Below are 21,539 nucleotides of genomic sequence, written 5' to 3'. Positions count from 1 at the left end.
AGCAGATTACTGTCCTGCAAAAAAACAAACAGAAAACAACGGCTCTCCACCTTGGCGATATGCCAAGGAGATAAATGTGCGATGGTAAATGTTCAGAGTTTCGCTGAAGATCGCTCAAAATGTACCAGGCTCAGAGCATCAACAGCCAGCGGGAGAAATTGGTATAAGTGCGACCAAACCGTGTGGCACTCTGCACCTGCTTCTCTGTCATCCATAAACCATCAAACTTTACATACATTCACAAAAACTCAGATGACTTCTTACCGCTGAAGCAGGCAGCACGCGCTTCCCTTAAAAGACAAAGTAACGTTAATTCCGCGTTTCCTTTGGGCGACTGGCTTCATGAAGAGTAATCAGCGGGTTAAGATGGGACCGGCGTCTCAGTATGAACCCGCATCTCAGTTGAAAAATAAGTTAAATGGAGGGATGACCGCGGAAGCGCTAAATAATTCAGAGCCCTTCCTGAGCTCGTTCACAAAACTTTGCAGCTGGTCTTTGGCTCCCGTGACTGCGGTGACTGAACTGTTTCATACAAACAAAGCTGCAGAGCTCAGCGGAGTCACGGCAGAAAAAAATGAAAGTACATCCTGTGCGCGTGCTTTCAAAATAAACGCTATAAATTATTATAGCGTGTTACAGCAAAATACCAGACTTCATTAAGTTATGTAGACAAAAGGATGACACTTATAATAGCCTATAATAGCCTAAAAACTAGTTTGCAAATTGCTAGGATATAATCTAGTATAAAAAGTATCTGGAGCTTTATAGAAAACTTAAACATAAATGATTAAATCTAAAGGTAACAACCTATGGTATGTATATTATCTCAAGCAATGTACTTCAAACCAATTTTGAGGTACCTGTGTTTCTACTTTACTTGATTGCTTGCATATGTTACTTTACTCTTAATTCATTACATTTTTTTGGTAGCTATAGTTACTTTGCACATTAGGATTAAATACTAATAATGTAAAACATAGTCATCTGATAAATTATGTTGTTTTACAATGGACAACCTACCTGTTGTGCATAAAGTAGTTCAAATTTGTGCACATTTGCAGCTCTGCTGTTTTTGTTCCACACAAAATGACTCAGTAACTGAGCTGTCTGGTCTTCATCCATCCATCCACCCATTATCTTTACTCGCTTACTCTTTTCAGAGTCTCTCAGCCATAGAACCATTCAAACTTATATTGGAGTCACCAATTAACCTAAGATGCGTATCTTTGGAGTGTGGAAGGAAATCAAAGTACCTGGGGGAAACTCCCACAGCCACAGGGAGAACATGCAAACTCTACACAGAAAAGCCACAGCAAGCCAGTGGATTTGAACCGGGGACCATCTAGCTGTGAGACGGTAGCACTAACCACTTCACCATAGTGCTGCTGCTCGGGTCTTTATTACCTTGAGAATTTTATCTTTGTTAATCTTGTTTTTAACTGCCTCAAGTTCAGTAGTGTTCAATGTGCCTTTTTTAAATTAGTAACTCAGTCTGATTGATACCAAGAGGAATTATTTTCTTGGATTAGCACAATTTTGTATTTAAAGTGCAGTTTAGATCATGCACTTTGTTCTTCAATATAGATAAAGAATATGAAAAGATACTTCTTGTTATAGTGAAATACTCCTTGAGGCAAGTAACCCTAGTTTTGTGCCAAGAGTTTTGCTTGTTGGTAGATTATTTGATGGCCTTGTACCAGCCTACTTGTATGACAAGCATGGCATGAGTGTTTTAGCTGTGCTTAATACAATAACAATGTTTTTATTTTCTAATAATTTGTATTTATTAAATGTTTTCAAAAGGAAATCTAGTGAAATGAATTTTAACAGAAAAAATCTTGCTTTTATTTTGTAGAAAACAATTACCTCACAGGAAATTCTACTCTTACCATCTGTAAGTAACATTACAGGTTGGAAGGTTTATCATTTCAAATTCTCTGTGCTGCGAGGGTTTCCGCTGACCCCTGTTGTCCATTCTCCATATCAATTGTGTGAATCGTGCAGGAATTATAACTGTAGTTATGCTGGGTTTCTGCACTACTTTCCCTCTGTCTTCAGTTTTGCCTGTTTTGGCGGAGGGTTGGCAGAGGGTTGCCTTCACTAAGTGAAATATTTGGTGAACTGTGGTAGATTATACTTCTTAGCCTTAAAAAAAATTCTGTTTTTGGAAGCAGCTCGCTTTCGTTCATTACCAAACAACCAGTTTCATCTCCCTACTGGTGACTATTGGGATCTAACGTTTCCCGTGCTGTCGTCCATGCTGTCTTTTGTATTCACGCCTGTGTCCTAGCAACGGAGGGATATACCATTTGGAGGTGGTCTGGTTAAAAACATTTTTCCTTTGACAAGAAATTAATGTTTTGCGCAAAATGCATATGTGGCAACAATGTATATGTAAAAGTTTTGTTTTTATCGTTCTGATGTCTTGTGTGTAGATTTAGTGTTGTCATTACCTGAAGAACTTCCCTTTTCCACTTGGAATTGCGTGGCCCAACCATCTTCCGCTGACAAACTGTAAGCTGTTCTGTAGGTAGGTTCAAGGTAATTTGAAAGAAGTAGCAAAGAAAATGTTAAATTTAATTTATTTTGCTATGTTTGTATAACCGCATGCAGTTTCATGTATTTATCTACTTCGCAGTAATGATACCTTATTATTTAATATAGAAACGTTCAGCTTATAAAGAGCACTGCTTGTATACAGCTTTTTCAATATCTTTGATACTTTTTAAGATTTGTATACTTTTCACTGATGACACCATTACTGACTTGACTTAATTGCCTTTCGAGTGATAGTGTCATCACATAATTGCCTTACTGGCTTTGAAGTTTGCCGAACTGGTATAGAACGGACATTTTGTTTCAGCTATTTCAGCAAAAGCAAAACTTTCAGCTATTACAGCAAAAACAGGTATTTTTTCAGCTTGGCTTGGAAAATCCTTTCAGTGTTGAAGACTCACTGTGCATTTCCTTTTTGTAAATGCCATTTCTAGTTGTATGATGAGTTTTATATAAATTTCTTTTTCTTCCTTGGTACAAAACTTGGCCTTTTTCTTTGTATTCTCTTTGTTAGCTCAACCCCCTTACTATGTCTACTAATGTTTTTCACGGCAGATGGAGAACTTCATCCTATATGAGGAGCTTGGGGCAGGCAGTAGCTCGGTTGTCTATAAAGGAAGAAGGAAAGGCCATCTCAACTACGTAGCCATCATCTGCAGCGACAAAGCCAAAAGACCTGAGATAACTAACCATGTAGGACAGTGCTTTAAATTGTATGAATGTGCTGAGACTTCTGTAACTGTTTCCTTTTTATGTATCAATATTATACTTGTTTTATGTGGCTTAAATTTTCCTAAATTATAAAATAAATGCTTAAAGATGATTCAACATCATCTTTATACATTTGGGATCTCCATTTCCAATTTAATGACTGATTTCAAATAACATTGTCTACAACTGTCCACCAGTTATCAGGATATTGCATACAAATTAGTTTTAAATATTTTTTTAAGCCTAGTGTTTAACAGCTACTGTATACATGAAATTGTTTCTTGCTCCTATTAGGTCCGTCTCAGCCATGATGTGGATCATCAGAACATAGTCACCTTTTATGAATGGTATGAGACAAGTAACCACCTCTGGTTGGTAGTGGAGCTCTGTACAGGTCAGTAATTATGTCTGGCACTCCTGATAATCAGTACTGTATTATTGGAAAGAACCAGTTACACTTTTTGTAATAGGAAATTAGGAAATTTGTCAGCTTAAAAGATTTCACAAAAAGTAAATGCCTTTATCTTTACAATTGTTTTCAAAAACCGGAGTGGATAGTTGGATGTAAAAAAAATGCAGGTGTTAGTATTTGGTTGTTTTTTTTATCTCTCTCTCTCATGCTCTCCCTCTTGTCCTTTTTGGTGTCCTTTTGCTCTTTGTTTATTTGGCTCTCTGTTAGGTGGTTCTCTGGAGTCTATGATTCATCAGGATGGGTTCTTTCCAGAAGATGTCGTGAAGAGATTTGGATGGGACCTGGTTCAAGGATTGAAACACATACATGAATTAGGAATCATTTTCTCTGACTTGACCCCAGCTAAGGTTGGCAATGTATCTCTGTACAGTATGTAAGAATTACAGTATAAAGTTAGAATTCTCTAATGAATACAATTATTCTCGTTTTGTTACCCATAGATCTTACTGGATGGTAGTGGCATCCTGAAGTTTGGTAACTTCTGTTTGTCCAAGGCAAAGGGAGAGATACTGGACAGTTTCTTTTCCTTGCTCTCTATATCTGAGGAACTAGGAGATAGACATGGCAAGGAGAAGTTTGACAACATAAGAAAAAGATTACAAGGCAAGACTTGATCATCTTAGTATGATATAGTAGAGCTGAACGGCAAGCAAAAACAAGTAATATTCACAGCAATGATATCCTAATCTTTATTGTTATTGTTATTATTATTATTATTATTATTATTATTATTGTTGTTGTTGTTGTTGTTATTAACTTTCAAAAACAGCTTTTTCCAGCTTTGCTAGGAAAATCCTTTCAGTGCCGGAGCAGTCACAGTGCGTTTTCTCTTTGGAAATGCTTTATCTAGTTTTTTCATATTGTCACTATCCATGCGTTATCTTTAACCCCATATCCTGTTTAGGGTCGTGGGGGCTGGAGTCTATTCCAGCTGTCATAGGGTGAGAGGTGGATTACACCCTGGACAGGTGGCCAGTCTGTCTCAGGGCCAACACAGAGAGACATACATATTTAAGACACTCACATTCAAAACCTATGAGCATTTTAGAGTCATTGATAAACCTAAAATGGTAGGGACGAAAAGCTGCAAGCTTCTAGCTGCAAGGCAGCAGGGCTAACAACTCAATCAGCATGTTGCCCTATTGTCAAAAAATACATTTCTGATGAATCAGAATTTATCAGAAAGTGATGATGATGAACTAAAGATGTTTGTTACCATTGTTGCTCTGCCATGATTTGTCATGAAGTTTATATCATAGGAGAAATTATCATGACATACAATAGCACGTCTTGACTATATACTGTACATACTGTTCCTTCATAAAATTACCTAAATGTGATCAGATTTTTATTAAAATCCTAAAACTAGATAAGGGAAACCCGATTAAACAAATTAGAAAACTATTAGATTTTAATTTTTTTAGGAAAACTATCGTGTGTTAAATATTAATATGTGGCAAAAGTTTGTGAACCCATTCTTTGAGTAAGTGGCGTAAATCCCTTTTGCACACTGTGCAATATGAAAGATTTAAACTCTAGAACTTATTGACCTAAATAAGTACTTTATCCAACATGCATTAAATTCACAATGTACTCAATTTCAATATATAATGTATGGTTATTTTCAGGTTCCCTATCTTACAGTGCCCCAGAAGTTTTACAGGGATCTGAAACCAGTGTGCAATCGGATCTTTGGGCCCTGGGATGTTTACTCTACTGCATGTACACAGGTACCCACATGCACATCAACAAACATACTGAATATGAAGTGCAAAAGTGTGAGTAAGTTCGGTACCTGTAATTCATGCGATATATTCATGTGATAATGATAAAACTGTAAAACTGAACAACAAAAAGAAAAACAGAACAGAAAGTAGTAGACAACAGTATGACAACGCCTCAACATACAGTGTTATGTTAATTACTAGACTGTGCTGTGTTTTATACTGAACTTATTTTTATTATCCAGGTAAACCTCCATTCTATTCAGACAACTACACTGAACTGAAAGAGATGATTTTACACCAGGAACCACTTCCACCCAGACAGAGTGGTAATGCACACTCTGACATGCACACACACACATGCTTGCAGCAAGTCTTCTAAAACTTTACAGTATGTTCATGTAATGAAAATGCAATTACATTTTTAAGGGAGTGTGGATGATTATGTTTAAATCAACATATGATTTGAATGGGCAAAGCACTACATTTTAAAGGATCAGACAGATCATTTTGTAAATATATTGTATTTTTAGCAATCCCTAAACAGACGGTAAAACCAACAATTAGTTGACTCTTCTCATGTTATGTGTCCGTCAGTCTGTGTCCCGGATTTGCTTGTTAGTCTGTGCTGTAGACCTCTGTTGTTGTCCAAAAACGGTTAAAAATAGTCAGCTACACCTTTCATTCTGAAATGTTGCCCTAGAAGCTCTGAATTGTGCCATGTTTACCCCCTGCTGTGCTGTTGACCTGGGTAGTTTAGACCACTGTACAAAGTTAAGGCAAAATGGAGCTTAGTCTACTCTTAATGCTGGAGCATTCACCTTAATGATATCCTTACTATTATTATTATTATTAATATTATTTTTCTGTCTTCTGTACTTTTATGCTTTTTCTAGTTAGCGATATGATGCCTTATTTATGGTAAATTTGGCTTGACTGTTGCTGTTCCGTAGTTTGTTTATTAATGATGCTGTCTTCCTTTTTTTGTTTCTGTTTTCAGCCACAGCCAGTCCTCCTAGCGAGCACTTCCAGAATCTTCTTAATGGCTTACTCAACAAAAACCCAAATATGAGGTCTGGTTCATAAGTAAACACACTACTGCTAATAAAACATTTACACAACCAAGAAGTTGGAGTTTGTGGCTTGTTCTCATGTTGCTTATATTTTAAGCTTACAGTAATTTCAAAGTGTGTGTATATGTGTGTATATGTTTCGTAGTAACACACAAACTTGCCATTACATTGTGTTGTGCATTTAAAATTCTATAATTAAAGTGAGATTTGTTCTCGGATAAGGATGGATAATTTCTACGGCATTAAAATCCACTTCATTTTGATAATGAATTTTAACATGTCTACTGTTTTGTACTATGTCCTGATGTCTAGTTTTTCTCCTTTATGTTAGGATGGACTGGCCAGAATTGCTGGATCACCCTTTCTGGACACAGGTATTGAATGATGATGTAGATGAGGGAGAAGAGGAAGAGGAAGAAGGCAACCAAGAGGAAAATGTTTGCTATGAGGGAGTTGCTCCAGCTAGCTTGAAGTGTGTTGCCATTTCATTATTGTTTCTCTTGATTTTACAGCTGCTACTGTGTTCTAAAACATTTGCGGTATTCTTCTGTACGCATCTTTATTTTGGGAAAGTGAACTAATGCACACATTATGTACAGTACATGTACATGTAGATAGATAGACGGTTCAGAGACAAAAAGAGAGATTTTTTTCATATGATAGTAAAGAATTCAATACAACAAATAGGCGACAGTATTACTATAAAGTTTGATCAGTTTAGTAGTTTGTTAGAGTTTGTTTTTCGAATGCTTCCATAGGTATACAAAGATGCCATGCCCTTTCCCTTCAGGACAGGCAGATGAGTTTACCAGCTGCAACTCTGCAATCGCCCAGCCAATCCACAGGTTCTCTAAGAAAGAAATCTCATCACAGGCATCTGACAGAAGGACTGATAGCCAACAAGCTGCCAGACAAACAACCTGTGGATTCTTAAGTAACAACCAGGGCTTGGATAAGGAGGTGGGATGGGAAAGGAGAGGAGAGGCAGAAAGAAAGACATATGATGACAAGTTAACTAGGCCTCAGCAGATGGGCCAAAAATTGAATCCAACTGTGTCATTCACCCTAGGTAACACATTCCCTGATTTCTGTGTTTGGTGTGTGTATGCGTTTCTGGTTGTACATAAAATTTTAATTCTTCAGCTACAACATACAGAACCATATACACATAAGGTCTCCCTTATAATGGATGTACTGTAGACTCTGTGTGCATGTATGTGTGTGTCAGAGGGTCATACCTTGTACTGTTTTATTGTGCACGCTTACATTTTCTGTATATAGTTGTTTACAAAAAAGTTGTATATATGAGAAAGTCCTGTGTGGACTTGCGTATACACATAATTGTCATATTAATATACACAGAAATATCTGCATATACATGTTGGTTCTGTTTTATGCAAATTTTCATCATTTGTTTTCAACTAAAACCTAAACCTTTCCACAAAAATGCACAAACAAAGAATATTTTGTAATGTAATAATCATTGTTATTACTTACATTTTCTCAGTTTTTAGATCAACATGGTTGCACTAATCAGGTTTACTGGCTACGCTGATTTTGTTCTGTTTGGTGGAGTTTTATTTTGGCAATTCTTCCACTGTATGCTGAAGCTCTTAATCTGCAAATCTCATGCTTAAAGTATGTGCTTCATCATTCACCTGTTTGGCCTTTAGTAGTCCTGTGTTTCAGAAAGTGTACTGTAGGAAAACAGTTTGGTATCCTATGTGCTTCTGCTTCCAGATAATGTATCGGAGTTCAGGCCAAAAAGTGGTGTTGATGAGGACAACACTGAAGCCATTTTTTTGCTCAGGTACTATATTCAATCTTCTTGTTTTGCTAGGGTATCCCTGAATTACAAGGTTGTACAGGACTTGTTAATTAGTTGTTTTTCATATATCATAACAAGCTCTTATTTTTGATGTAGATCTACACATACCTTACAGAAAAGACAGAACTTGAAGGGGGGTTTTAAAATCTGTGGGCCCAGTGGTATTTACACATCTATCCTCAGCAAGAAAGTGCTCTATCAATAAAGCTACAGGGGATTGGCTTAATGTACATACTATATCCAACTGCTAGCCATGACCAATTAGCAGTATATATTGATATTCTCTTTTCATTGTTTTTCTAGCTCTTGTGCCAATTCAAGAAGGAGCTGTAGTACCTCAGAAACTCAGAACCCTGTACTTAAGGTTAGTGGCACCATATGATATATGCTGAAAATAGTTTTCCATGGTAATAATAATATGTCAGTAAATGAAAATGTTAGTCATTGTGCCTAAAACTTGGGAAAAACAGAAAGCTAGTTCAGTGGGGTGCTGTTTTTTTCCTACTAAATATGTAAATCAGCTTGTGTGTCTAGCAAATTCCTGTCTTCTCTTCTGCAGAAGTTGATTCTGTTGTTCTCCGGTATTTCTTTTACCTTCCTTCTAGGCCAGTGCTGGTACAGACATCACATCATGTATCAAAGCTCTTCTCCACACTGACTCTGATCTGACGGTGACCCCAATCATGGCCAATCCCAAGGTACAAGATATGAAATATCATCAGATACTGGGTATTCATTTTTTTTAAGGTTTTCAGATTGATAGTTCTATAGAGTAGTCTTTTGCACTTTTCAAGTTATTTCTTCACGTTACCATTAAACACAATAATCAAATTGTTAAACCAATTGTTTTCAATTGGCAAAAAGATTAAAATAAATTATCAGCATAACATAACACAGCATAACACAGCTATAACAAATGTATCTTTATCAGAAATTAAAGAAATTTTTTAATACTTTATCAATGTGGGATGCAAACATTTGCACTTTTGCCATTTTCATTATTTTACTATACCTTTTTTTTAACATACACTCCTTGACCATTTTTGTTACCTAAGATGATGAAAAAACATTTGTACTAGCTGAATGTACATTGTTATTGTACTAGATTTAGAGTGAAGTTTGGATTCCCCTACATGAAGGTCAATTTTAGGGGATGTAAACATAACCCTTAACCGAAGATGATAGCACTGGACATTCAGATTGCAATTGAATATAATGTTGTTATTTGTTTGACCTTCTTGTCAATTCAAAATAAGGCGGTACTAATTTTTTTACATGACTTTACATTTGCACTCATAACAACTTCAAAGGTTCATGTCAGTTATTTACTATATTAACATGCTTGAATACGTAGCTATGTGGGAACTGATTCCACTTAAATTCAAGCTCACTTGATAATTTTCTGTTTTCTAGATTCTTAAGAGTTATCCTGTGCGCTTTGATCCTAAAACCCTGTGTATACCAGTATATTCAGGTAGATTTTTTTTTACTTATTAAAAAGAGTTTTTTTCTGAATACAGAGAATCTCAGTTTCAAGCCAATAATCCCAATTTACCTCACCCTCTCCTCTCTTTTCCTCTCCTCTCTTCTCCGCTCACCTTCTTTCCTCTTACCTCCCCTTCCCTCCAGTTGAGAAGCTGCTTTCCCTGAATGATGAACAGTGGACAGTCTTTATTTTTCAACTCTGTTCATCCCTTGAAGACCAACGTCCCTCCTCTCCTCCGTCTTGCTCCACTGCTCATCCTCCTTCCTCCACAGTCACTCGGTCTCAACTCAACATGCTGTGTTATCTCTGCTGTGTGGTTGGACATAAAGTCATTGCTAACAAGCTGATTAACTCAACACTGGTAAGAAAATTTGTATTTACTTAAGATTATTATGGCAAAGTAAAGTTGCATTAATATTAGTAGGGTACGATTAGGTATTTTTGTATAATTGTAATACTAATATTTTAGATGGCATCTTAGTGCTTGTTGTCCATGGAATGAGACTAAAGCTATGGACAAACCTAAAGACTAACAAAGACTGTCAATGACTGGACAGTTCAGACATAAAGACCAACTATCACAGATTTCTGATCTCTGACAGTCTAGAAGTTGCACACACCCTGATGACTGAATAAACTGGGGCAATACACTTAACTGCTCGGAAATGATGGGACAGTCTGGATATCAGAAAACCCCCAAATCTCACGAGAGCAATTGGCAGAGACTGGGTTTTAAGACTAAAGACTAGAATATTTATACAGCACACAATTAATCATTGTCTCTGCAAACTGTCAGCGCAGAGTGAGCCAGACGGGCACTGACCAGGACCAACTACGTTAGACCAGTCATCACCACTGAATCCCATTCTTAATCGGCCATACAGTTGTTATGCGTGTAGGCTTATCAATTTTTTTTACATTTTGTATAAACTCTTAACACATGACTTAATCCGTAATGGGAAAGTGAAACATATTTTTAAAAATCCTTGCAAATTAATAAAAACAAAATCATGAATGTACAAAATTATTTAGACATTTTGCTTTGGAGATCGAAAATGTGGTCACGTGCATCCGTGTTGTTTTAATTTTCTTAATGAGTCTAGAACTTGACTGGAGTCCACCTGTGGGAAAATGATTTGATTTGACATAGTTTTAAAGGTACACATCTACACACAGAACATCTGTTCTTTCTGTCACTCTAATCATCTTCCTCCCTTTTTTCAGCTTCCACTATTGACCCAGCAGTTACGACAAGCTCCTAATTGGGATGTGTAAGTACATTATGCATGTATTCTTTCTGTAAACCAGGTAGCAGGATGGTGCACCTTTTGTAGGAATGTTAAAGAAGTGGTTGTTACTGACCAGTGCTCCAAACTAAAATAATTTTCCATGGAGCTGAACTGGAGTTAGCTATTAACACATTAACACACAAAAAAGTGAAGTTTTAGACCTAAACTGTTATAGGAAAGCTGCTAGCTGAAAAAAAATAAATCTTGGACATGGCAGCCAAAAGGTTAGCTTTTCACTTTTCTGGGGAAGCGATAATTGCATTGCTAATAAAATCTGCAATTTTATTTTATTTTTTTATGAAATAAAAATGTTTTCCAGGCGGAGTAAGGTCCTCAGAGCTATGGGTCTACTGGCTCTGCACTGTACCGAACTCGAAGACGATTGTCCTGTTTCAGAGGTCCAGAACACTCACACACACAAACGCGCGCACACACACTGTCACACCCACATATGTAATATAATAGAAATTTACTATCTACAATGTTTTCCTTGCAAGTTCACTTTATGACCAGAGAAAAAGTATGAAGTCAATCACTAAATCTAAACTAACACAGTTTGTTGTAATTTTTACTTTTTATTTATTTATGTATTTTTTAAACTGTTAAAACCATACTGAAGTGTTCAATAACCGAAGAGAATTTCCCAACTGGATTTTTAAACATGCAATACTAATTTGCACCATGAGGTAGCGATACATACCAGCAGATGCCCATCATAAGCATATCACACAAAATATTAATATGTGCATAAGAGCATTATGCATAACAGCAATACTGTATACAATAGGTTTAATTTTCTACCTACTGTATTTATTTTGTAAACTGTTTCAAATATTATATTTTATAAGAATATTCAAACTTCTGTTTGCCCATTATTAGTCCTTATGCTCTCCAATGTCAACAAAAACTAATAATTTCCATCCAAACCTCACTGAGATGAGAATGGAAATTCCTGTTCTGTCCTCTCTTAATAACTAGTTCTAGTGTACACCAACAGGTGGCATTGAGCACCTACAAGAATGTCATTAGACTCATGCAGTTAGGTTTCAAGGGTCAGAATCCACACTGACTGTCTACACAACCCTACATGTGGCAAGCTGCAATGCACCCTGTAAACCACAACATTAAATCCACCTCGTGTATCTAATATGTGTTTGTTGTATGTTGTCTTTAATTGTAAGCTGTATAATAGTAACTGTATCACCATAATGGTCTGTTGACTGACTTAATTTGTTGTAGTTGATTATAGCTATGATGGTGCTGCATGCACTGTAATACAGTCTGTGGTTTTAGAAAAAAATTAGAACCCCTTTTTTTTCGTTTTAATTTACCTTGATAGCGTGTTTATTTATAATTTAAAATAAGTTATAAATCAAAAACTATTCTCCATACACCGTCAGGTGTATTTCCTTTTGCATAAAACCTGACTGGAGTACACGTGGCCATTTGAATTGATCGGGCATAGTTCAGGTACTGTACACAGATATGATTTTAAGGTCCCCCAGTTTACACTGCATGCGAGCACAAAAACCAAGGAACACTCTGTAGACCTTTATTATCAATTTGCATAACCACAAGGCATAGGTCAGGGCAAGGCTGTAAAACAATCTCTAAAGCTACTTTGAGTGAAGGGTGTATGACTTTGATCTTTTCATCCTTGCCAAACTTGAACACTTCCTGTCTTTTTTCCTACTCCCTCATTTGTCTTCTTTGTCTCTACCTTTTTGATCACATTTATTTATTTTGAGATTCATCTGCCTGCAGTATTTAAGGTCCCACACCTGCTCTCTTTCCTGTTTTTTCTTTCTTCTCTTTTTCTCCACTTTTTTTTTTGACACTACTGCTATAGAGGCGTCACCGCGATTTACAAAATGGCCGGCAGTGACATAACTATTTTTTCGGTGCACTGCTGTTAGAGATAAATGGTGGCATTTTTTTTCTGCTTCCCCCTTAACTCCATGCAACTATCGTAAGATGACAAATTGTTCATAAAAGGACAAAGCTGAACATTTGTTCCTGTGTATCACGGTGTGTCTGTCTGCTTATGTCTATGTCAGTGCATGTCCATCTGTAGACAGCAGGGGTTGTGAGTGTGTGCATTTATAAGTGCAAGGGCTTTTTTGAGATATTTATGTGTGTGCATTCAGCAGGGGTCCTAAACATGTAGTCTTCTGTTCTTATTCCATGTTTGTGTGTGTGTGTATGTGTGTGTGCTGTTTGTGTGTATTTTGTTCCACTAAAACAGTGCATACTTGCATGTGTGTGTGTGTGTGTGTGTGTGTGTGTGTGTGTGTGTGTGTGTGTGTGTGTGTGTGTGTGTGTGTGTGTTGTCTCAGCAGGGGTTCTCCTGCTGCAGTCCTGCTGATTGGAGTGTCAGGGCTGGTCTTAGTTACCATGGTAACTGCTATATGCTTCGATTACCCCATAACAACACTCACACACAGATACACACCCTGTCTATCTCTCTGTCTTTCTCACTCTTTCTGTCTCACTTTCTGCTTATTGGCTTTCATGTGACTTCTCTTTTTTCTCTTTGGTTTCCCTGTCTTCTTTCTCTCTCCGGATCTTTTCTTCCCAAATAGAATTAATTCAGAATGCATTTACTGGGTTAATGTTGCCAACACAAGCTTGGTGCTTTCTGTATACATGCTAGATATAATTCATGTATTACTTAGTAATATTTCTGTGGCTTATATTTACAGTTGTTTATTAAGTATAGCTGGGGAGTTTGTTTTATGGGGATATAGAGTCTTAATACATACGCACAGTGCTTACAGCAATCTTTAGAAACATTCATTCAGAGGATGCTGCCACTTAAAGCACTTGTGAATATCTCTTAAAAGTAAAAGTGAGAGTTAGAGCTAGTACTGTTGCATTGTAATAGAAGCTGTTCTTAAGACCTGCTATACATTAAACCTCTCTTACATTAGCCATTTAATTCATTAGAAAAGCTGTTTAAATACATGGCCGTGCATATTTTAGCCAGGCATTTGATGTCTTGTTCTACCAATTAACATAAAGCATGTACTGGGATTGGGTATATGGGATATGTCAGAACATACTGTATACATATTTTACAAGGGTCAGTCTTGGTTCATCTTAGTAAAATTCTATCAGTAGGAAATTAAAGAAACTTAGGTGGAAAGCTGTTTGTTTGAAGATAAGGCTACCTCTGACTTCAACACTGTAGTGCTGTTTTACAACCCAGTCTCCTTTTTCAACTCATAAGAAACAAACCTTACACTAGCTACCAAGTCATGTGCAGTTCCTTGCTTATACATCTGTGTGTCCCAAGTGAACATATACAGTAACTATTGTCAGATATATGTGTGCATGTTCAATATTACTGTCTTCTGTTATTTTTATTCTCTATGTCACTCTTAGTCACTGTATAAGTGTTGTTTTTGCATGTTACATAAGTGCTTTAAGTGTTGATTTAAGGGATTGCTGTTGCTGAGATGATAATACAGCGTTTCCACTAAAATAGTACAGACATGGGTGCCATGCCAACAAGAGCCCCTGTCATGCCTACACAACAGGCAAAAGATTTTATTAAATCAAGAGATGTTACGTTCATGACCAATCCACTTCTTTTTATTGTCTCAGAGGTAGGTACGAAGAGATCCAAGAGCAGTTCTTGTTGATGTTGAGCCCAAATTTCATTGCCCCCTCCTACATCCACTCCTCTTTTTACAGGGCTTTAATTCAGGCCCCCAGTGAGACATACAGGAGAAATTATTTGCGTGCAATGATACTTATTCCTGCAATCATATTTACTTTGTTTTACTTGACCCTTACATAGAATTAACCAACCATAAGTAGTGCACAAGAAAAACAAATGAGCAAACATTTTTGTGTCTGTGCGCAATACCTCTATCACCCTCTTTATTTCATGGGGAAACACTGTAACAGTAACGTCTTGTGAGAGGAAAGGTTTATTTCTCTGTGTAAGTTTATGTTTGCTTTCCCACTGGATGGTTGCATAGCGTTGCCTCTTAGCACCCTCTGCCTGAGAGCAGCTGCATGACCAGTTTCAAACAAACCCCAGAATGTATACTCCCCACTCAGCCATTAATGTTGGTGATGTGTTCAGCTCTGGAATGGACTGATTGACACACAAGTGTCCCAACAAACGATACCGTGATGTACTGTAAATAAGCTTAAATATAACACATTGGCTTCTTAGTCTGAAAATATATTGGTAATAATGTTAAGACTTACTTAGAGTTTCATTGGCAAACTGGTATCATACTGTACCATACTCATAAATGGCTAAACATGGTGATACATGTTGATTTGACAAAAATAAAAGGGAAGAACTCTTCAGGGAAAGGGAAAAATATAATTGGATAGGACATGGTAGACTGTGAGACAATAAGAAAAAAAGACAGAAAGTAAGTGAAAGCAGGCAAATGAGATAGAAACATGTAGGTGAGAAGTGAGTAAAACATTACAGTATTATGTGATATACAGTATAAATTTAGGACAATTCAGGGCATAGCAGAAACACCTTGAGAGAAAAAAACAATAGAGGAAACAGAGAGAAAACAGAGATGGGAAAAAAGTAAAGGAGAGAGAGAAATAGAGACAGACATAACTTGCGTCAGATCACAGAGGAAAAAGCTGGCAGTAATGCTAATGCCAGGAAGCAGCCAGCAAGTGAGACTGCCTCTGCATATACTTAACTCTGTGTCTTTGTTAAGTGTGTTTGCATATGTGTGTGTAGTGTGCATTCCTTACAAGTTCATATAATTGTATAAATTTAGGTACCTTGTTATGTGGGACTATATACTTGATGCTCTAAATGCATGTTTGTTTATACATGGAAAGGTGTGTGTCCTTTGCTGTGTAGTTTGGTGCCATATAATGTATGTATTTTAGTAGTTTTATGTGACATTATTCTTTCTCTTTTGTTTGTTTTTTGTGTTTTATGCATGCCCTCCTCCTCTTACTGTATGTCACACATGCTTATTGTCTCCTGATATGTTATCCTTCCTGCTCTATTCTTACCACTCTGTAGTTTCCCAAATGTATTGAGAATTTCCACAAAAGTAGTTTTATTTAAAATATATGTGTTTTTTATTATGTGTTATTGTTTTTTGGTAGTGCATTTGGACTGTGGGAGACTAGAAAAATGTTACTACTACTACTATTACTACTACTACTACCATTCCCTTTTCGGATGTTTGAGGCAGATATGGATATAGATATTTGGCGTGTAAAAAACAGAACCTTTACAAATTGATACTGTATGTCTCCCCTCAATATGGCTTTTGACAAGTCCTTCACACATCTACACAAAATAATCATAGTTTATAACAGGCGTCTTTTGCAGTTTGACCACATGACTACATTCACTAAGTGAATTATACTAAGTGGCAGGAAAAATAGAGAAGTTTCTACGATAAGATAAAATGAAATGCAATCCAACAATCCAACAATACAATACCCAACCATGCAATAATGAATATTACCTTTCTAAAATTACAATTGATCTTTCCTTGTCTTAAAGTTTAGCTTTATAGAACCAACTTGTATTTATTTATATATTTTATTTTGTAAAAAAAAAAAAATTAACTACAAAGAAGTGAAAAAAAAACTGTCTCATCTTGCTTTTCAGGCTGTGACCACACTGTCGGACCTGTTGAGGGATAATCTGCGGAATAGTAAAGTAAAGCAGTTGCTGCTGCCGCCACTCGGGGAGTTTCTCTATCTCATTGCAACTCAGGTACACGCCACATGTCAGCTGAAACAGATACTGTACTGCAGATAATTGATCCAAAGGAAACTCTGGAACCAATCACTGTATAAGCAAGAAATAAGTGCAAATATTCATATACTTGATTGAGCACAAAAGACACAAATTGCAGTAGTTCCATTGCCAAAAAAGAATTCTTTCTTTTTTAAGGGTTGTATTTTTGAAAAAAAAAAAATAATGAAAGAAGTCATTATATTATTGATTGACTCATATTATTACATGGCATAGGAAATCCTGCTGATAACTTACAAGCTTAAGCATTAGTAGACTAAGAAACTAATAAATCTATAGTTTGCTCTTACATAGTGAACAAAATGTCTTGGGGTAGCCCTGGGAGATTTCTTTCAAATGTGGATTTCACAGAACAGTTTGTCTTTTCCTAACTTCCTTAAGTTAAAAAGTCAAAATGAGTGGAATAAAACAATAATGAAAGATGTGAGAAAGATCAATAGACATTTTTTATTACTTCTGTGAGAAAGATCAATGTTGAGTGAAATGAATGAAACTTTGTTCTGTAATTTGGTAATGTAGTCAAATGTACATGCTGACTAAAGCGAACTTACCCTGAGCCCATAAAAATTACAAGCGAAGAGGTTTGACTTCATTAGAAACGGTGATCCTCATTTATTTCTGGTTAACCTCAATCTATTAATAGAATTTGAATAAGTGGAAGAGTTTTATTTACACTGAATGATAACCTTGTCAAATCAGCCTGGCTGACTACACTTACTACTCTCCTGAAGCTATGAAAAGTCTCATCAGTGTCATGTAGGAGTGCTTAATTAATTGACTATTCAGAGCTGGTGTTTTTCCAGGGATGTTCTTAAAAATAATGCAGTAATTTTTAGAAATCAGGGTTAATGCTTGTCAGTTGCAGAAAAAAATGGTGTAAAATAACTTAACAAACAATAGCTATGTGAAAAGCAAACTATATATCTACTGTATATAAATGAACACACCTTTGATTCCTGTGTGGGCTTCTGAATTAGGCTTGTCCCTTATATGGACTCGAGAATTCAATGTTGCACCGGCGGCATCACTTAAGCAAATTCATCTCTAAAAACTCTATTTTTATTTGGTTTGTACTGAGTCTTTTAGTTTCAAGGTTATAATAAAAAAGTTATCCTACTATTCCCTCATGGTAGGCACAGTTGAGTTTCCTAAATTCAAATACAAATTACAAGACACGATTTACATGGCCATAATACACCATTGAGCATCATACTAAGTCAGTCCTTTGACCCAATATTGAAAAAACTTGATGTAGAAACACTTCAGTGAATGAAACAATACATAATTATAATAAGGATCTTTAAAAAGGATAAAAAGTAGCTAAGATCATGATTATAACCAGTTCAAATGAAAATCCTGAACACATGATATGGTTGCACAGAATACCATCCCCTGACAGCAGGACTCACTGTCACTTAATAAAACTGATTTCAGTCATTTGGAATCGCCCTTTAAATGTCCCCAGGTGAAATCATCTGCTTTCTTTCTCTCTTTTTCTGCAGCACTAGTCAATGACAACGATTAGCTATAGCCTCCAGTTCTGTCTTTATCCTCAAGGTTAGATACAGCCTAGAGCCTGGCACAGTAGCAGTGGAGCATTGTTTCATTAAAAGTTAAACATATTGGTTGAAATAAGCAGACTTTTGTTGAATGAAAGAATGAAATGAATGTGCTGGTTTATTGTATAACTTACCAGAAAAAAAACATTAGTGAAGCAAGGGTTTTAAGAGTTTTGATAATTAATATTAAAAAAAATTAAAAAATGTATTGAGCAAAAATGACAAACTTTGTTTTTTTGCATCTTAAAAAATGTGAGATTTGCTGTTTCATAAGTTTCATATAATTGTAAAGGAAGTAGTAGTAAAGTAGTTGAATATGTTGTGTAGTTTTAATTATTCTCTTTTTGGTCATCTTTTGTGTTTTTATTACAATATGTTTCTTAACTACACTAACACGATTAAATAAAAATGCATAATGTTTATACGTTACTATATTTCTAAGTTAAATCAATATGTTGAAGAACCAACATTAGCTGTATTTAAATACTTATGAAGGCATGTTCATGCACAGATAAGTAATCAAAATGCCATGACTCCTTCCTCCCCTAGCTTTGCCCTTCTTGCCCTTTCCCTCACTCCTCTGTACTTGCATCTCCTCCACGTTATCTTTGCCTTACTTATACTCCCACTCTACTCCTCCACTGCGCCCCACTTCCCCTAATCCATACCCCCTCCCCATTGCTCCTCTCACCATTTTTCCCTGTCTTTTCTATGCCTCTCTATCAGGAAGAGAAAAGAGGCTCCCCAGAGGGACTGTGGTTCGTTCCCGCTGCCGCCTACACTGGCTTAATGAGGAGCCTGCGGGAAGGGGTGAGTGTCTCTGTGTATGTCTGCGTGTGTCTGTTTTTGTGTCTGTGCCTGTGTAGCTGTGACTAAGTCTCACTGTTTGTGCACGTGTGTGTGTGTATGTGCAAGTGTGTAGCAGGGGATCCCTGTGAACAGTAATGATGAGGCAGCTGTGGGGGCCTAAAGCGTTGTTTGCCAGCTGCAATTCAAGGGCATGCAGAGCAGTCACACACAGATGCGTGCACGCACACTCTTACCTGCATCAAACACAACCCTTTACTGCTCAGCAGCCTGACCTCAGCAGCAATTAGGACCCTCCAGACACGCACATACAGTAGACAGAGCTGAAACACAAGCAGAAATATAGGTTGTTCGTTTTGCTGGCTCTCTCACTTTCTTTTTTGCTTTCTGTTTTCTTTCTTCTATTTTATATCTTTCCGTATTTAATTATGTTTGTTCTCATATACTAGTCTGTCAAAAAAATTTAAAAATTGTAAATTATGTTTTTTGTTTATAACATATTGTACTAAAACATATTGACCCATATGTATGTGTCTTATCTTCCGTAAATGTGTGTAGACATGGTGAATGAATGCAATGTGAGCTAATGTTGTTGTTTATTTAAGCTTTGCTTTGCTCGTGTTTTTGTCAAAATATGTACAGCCTTCAATTTCACAATACAAGTTATTATGGCTCTCTTTGTAGTGTTTCTACATGTTGGACCATTGTTGCTGAAAATGTTATGGGATGGTGTGATTGATAGATACAGCGTATAGATAGAAAGAGAGGGATGGATGATGTTTTGTCTCCCAGAGGTAGAAAGGTCTTACTGTGGTGGCCCACCATAGCAGAATGAATATAAAAACTCTGGTCTGCACAGTTGTCAACCACTATCTACTGTTGCTTCATTACCACTGGGAGTGTAGTGGGGGGTAGATGAACAGAGGAGGTGTGTGTGTGACAGGAGCAAGGAGAGGGGTTGAGGGAAGGAGAGAGGAGGTTGACTTATTTATCATTATTGAGCTGTGAGAGTACGCTAACAGAAACACACACACACTCACACACACACACACATAAAGTGTGTGCACACACATGCAGCCTTAGGGACCAGATACTCATCCTCAGACCCAGCCTCGCTCTCTTTCCATCTCTACCAACCCTCCCCACTCTCTCTCACCCCTGTCTCTCCTTGACTACCTGTTTTTTTCTTTGCACAAATACATTTATTATATTACAGAGCTGTCTAAATAGTCTAACTTTGTCTCATGGGTATTACATTTCCTGGAGCTAACAAGGTAGCCACACTACACTATTACTACACATATAGTTACACAGTTAAGCTATAATGATTTACTTTAACTTGGGTCATTGTCTAAAAGCCAAATTGACTGTCATTCAATCTTATAAAAAAAAATAATTGTAAAATAATTTTGAGTGGTTTATTCATTTGATAGTTACAGTATGTGTATATAATACACATAATATATACTACAGTGGTCTGGTGAAAGACTTCATGAAGGATGCTCTTATGTATCCTCACTTATTTCTCCTCAAACATTGAACCTTGTTTCTTACTCTTTAGACCCCCCAAAAAACTTTTGTATGTTCTTCATGTCCTCCTGTGAAATATAAAAGAGTAAGTCATTTCTACTGCTTGGTGTCCAGTGTGAAATAACTGCAATTGTTATTGTTGCGACCAGTAATGTGACATGTTTAAGAAACGATTTTTTAAGAAACACTTTTTGACTAATTTTAACTATTTCCATTTAGTGCCTATCCCTAAACCCAAACCGATTTAAATGGTTTAAATCACAAATTTTTAAGTGTTTAGAGCAAAAAACAAATTGGAAACTGGCTGCCATTTTGGCTTCATTGTAAGCGTGTTTGCCAATTTGATGCCTGGCACCAAAAGGGGTGCAATTTCAACAGACACCTGCATCTCAATGGGGTGTCATTATTTTACCAAACATTTAATCTTGTCATATGAAAGAATAGGGACAAAGGACCTATAAGTGTGTAAATGTTGGAAGACAGGTTGGTCTTTCAACATGCAGAACTGGGACAACTTCCGGGGGGGGCAAGAAAATGGTCGGGGAATTTGGATTCCACTTTGTGTAAAATTGCTTAGGAAAAGTTAATGTAGAAACAGTTGTCATTGAAGAGACACCACTTATAGGTCGGCACCTCTAGGGGCCGTAGTAAATGTGACCAAAGTAGAAGAACTGAAGTATTTAAAGAGTAGGAAAGCCCTAACCGGGTATCAGTCATTTTAATAAAATTTTGTT

The 21,539-nt window shown here is 36.7% G+C and overlaps 1 protein-coding gene across 1 annotated transcript in view; it reads left to right on the top strand.

The window, feature by feature from the left end:
• The window catches only part of ulk4 (unc-51 like kinase 4), an 86,205-nt gene that overhangs the window by 11,183 nt on the left and 53,483 nt on the right, over positions 1-21,539 (top strand). The window contains exons 2-20 of the mRNA XM_067511536.1: positions 2,436-2,530; positions 3,112-3,249; positions 3,562-3,661; positions 3,947-4,086; positions 4,180-4,342; positions 5,368-5,469; positions 5,709-5,792; positions 6,464-6,536; positions 6,868-7,008; positions 7,295-7,605; positions 8,277-8,346; positions 8,668-8,728; positions 8,970-9,062; positions 9,778-9,838; positions 9,994-10,211; positions 11,075-11,121; positions 11,459-11,537; positions 16,760-16,867; positions 19,195-19,278. Coding sequence (XP_067367637.1) covers positions 3,112-3,249; positions 3,562-3,661; positions 3,947-4,086; positions 4,180-4,342; positions 5,368-5,469; positions 5,709-5,792; positions 6,464-6,536; positions 6,868-7,008; positions 7,295-7,605; positions 8,277-8,346; positions 8,668-8,728; positions 8,970-9,062; positions 9,778-9,838; positions 9,994-10,211; positions 11,075-11,121; positions 11,459-11,537; positions 16,760-16,867; positions 19,195-19,278 — 2,073 coding nt within the window. The 5' untranslated portion in view covers positions 2,436-2,530. The remainder of the gene's footprint in view (positions 1-2,435; positions 2,531-3,111; positions 3,250-3,561; positions 3,662-3,946; positions 4,087-4,179; positions 4,343-5,367; positions 5,470-5,708; positions 5,793-6,463; positions 6,537-6,867; positions 7,009-7,294; positions 7,606-8,276; positions 8,347-8,667; positions 8,729-8,969; positions 9,063-9,777; positions 9,839-9,993; positions 10,212-11,074; positions 11,122-11,458; positions 11,538-16,759; positions 16,868-19,194; positions 19,279-21,539) is intronic.

The sequence above is a fragment of the Channa argus genome, chromosome 7, assembly GCF_033026475.1.
Source record: "Channa argus isolate prfri chromosome 7, Channa argus male v1.0, whole genome shotgun sequence".
In the NCBI taxonomy this organism is placed as follows: Eukaryota; Metazoa; Chordata; class Actinopteri; order Anabantiformes; family Channidae; genus Channa; species Channa argus.
This window is presented reverse-complemented; position numbering and strand designations above follow the sequence as displayed.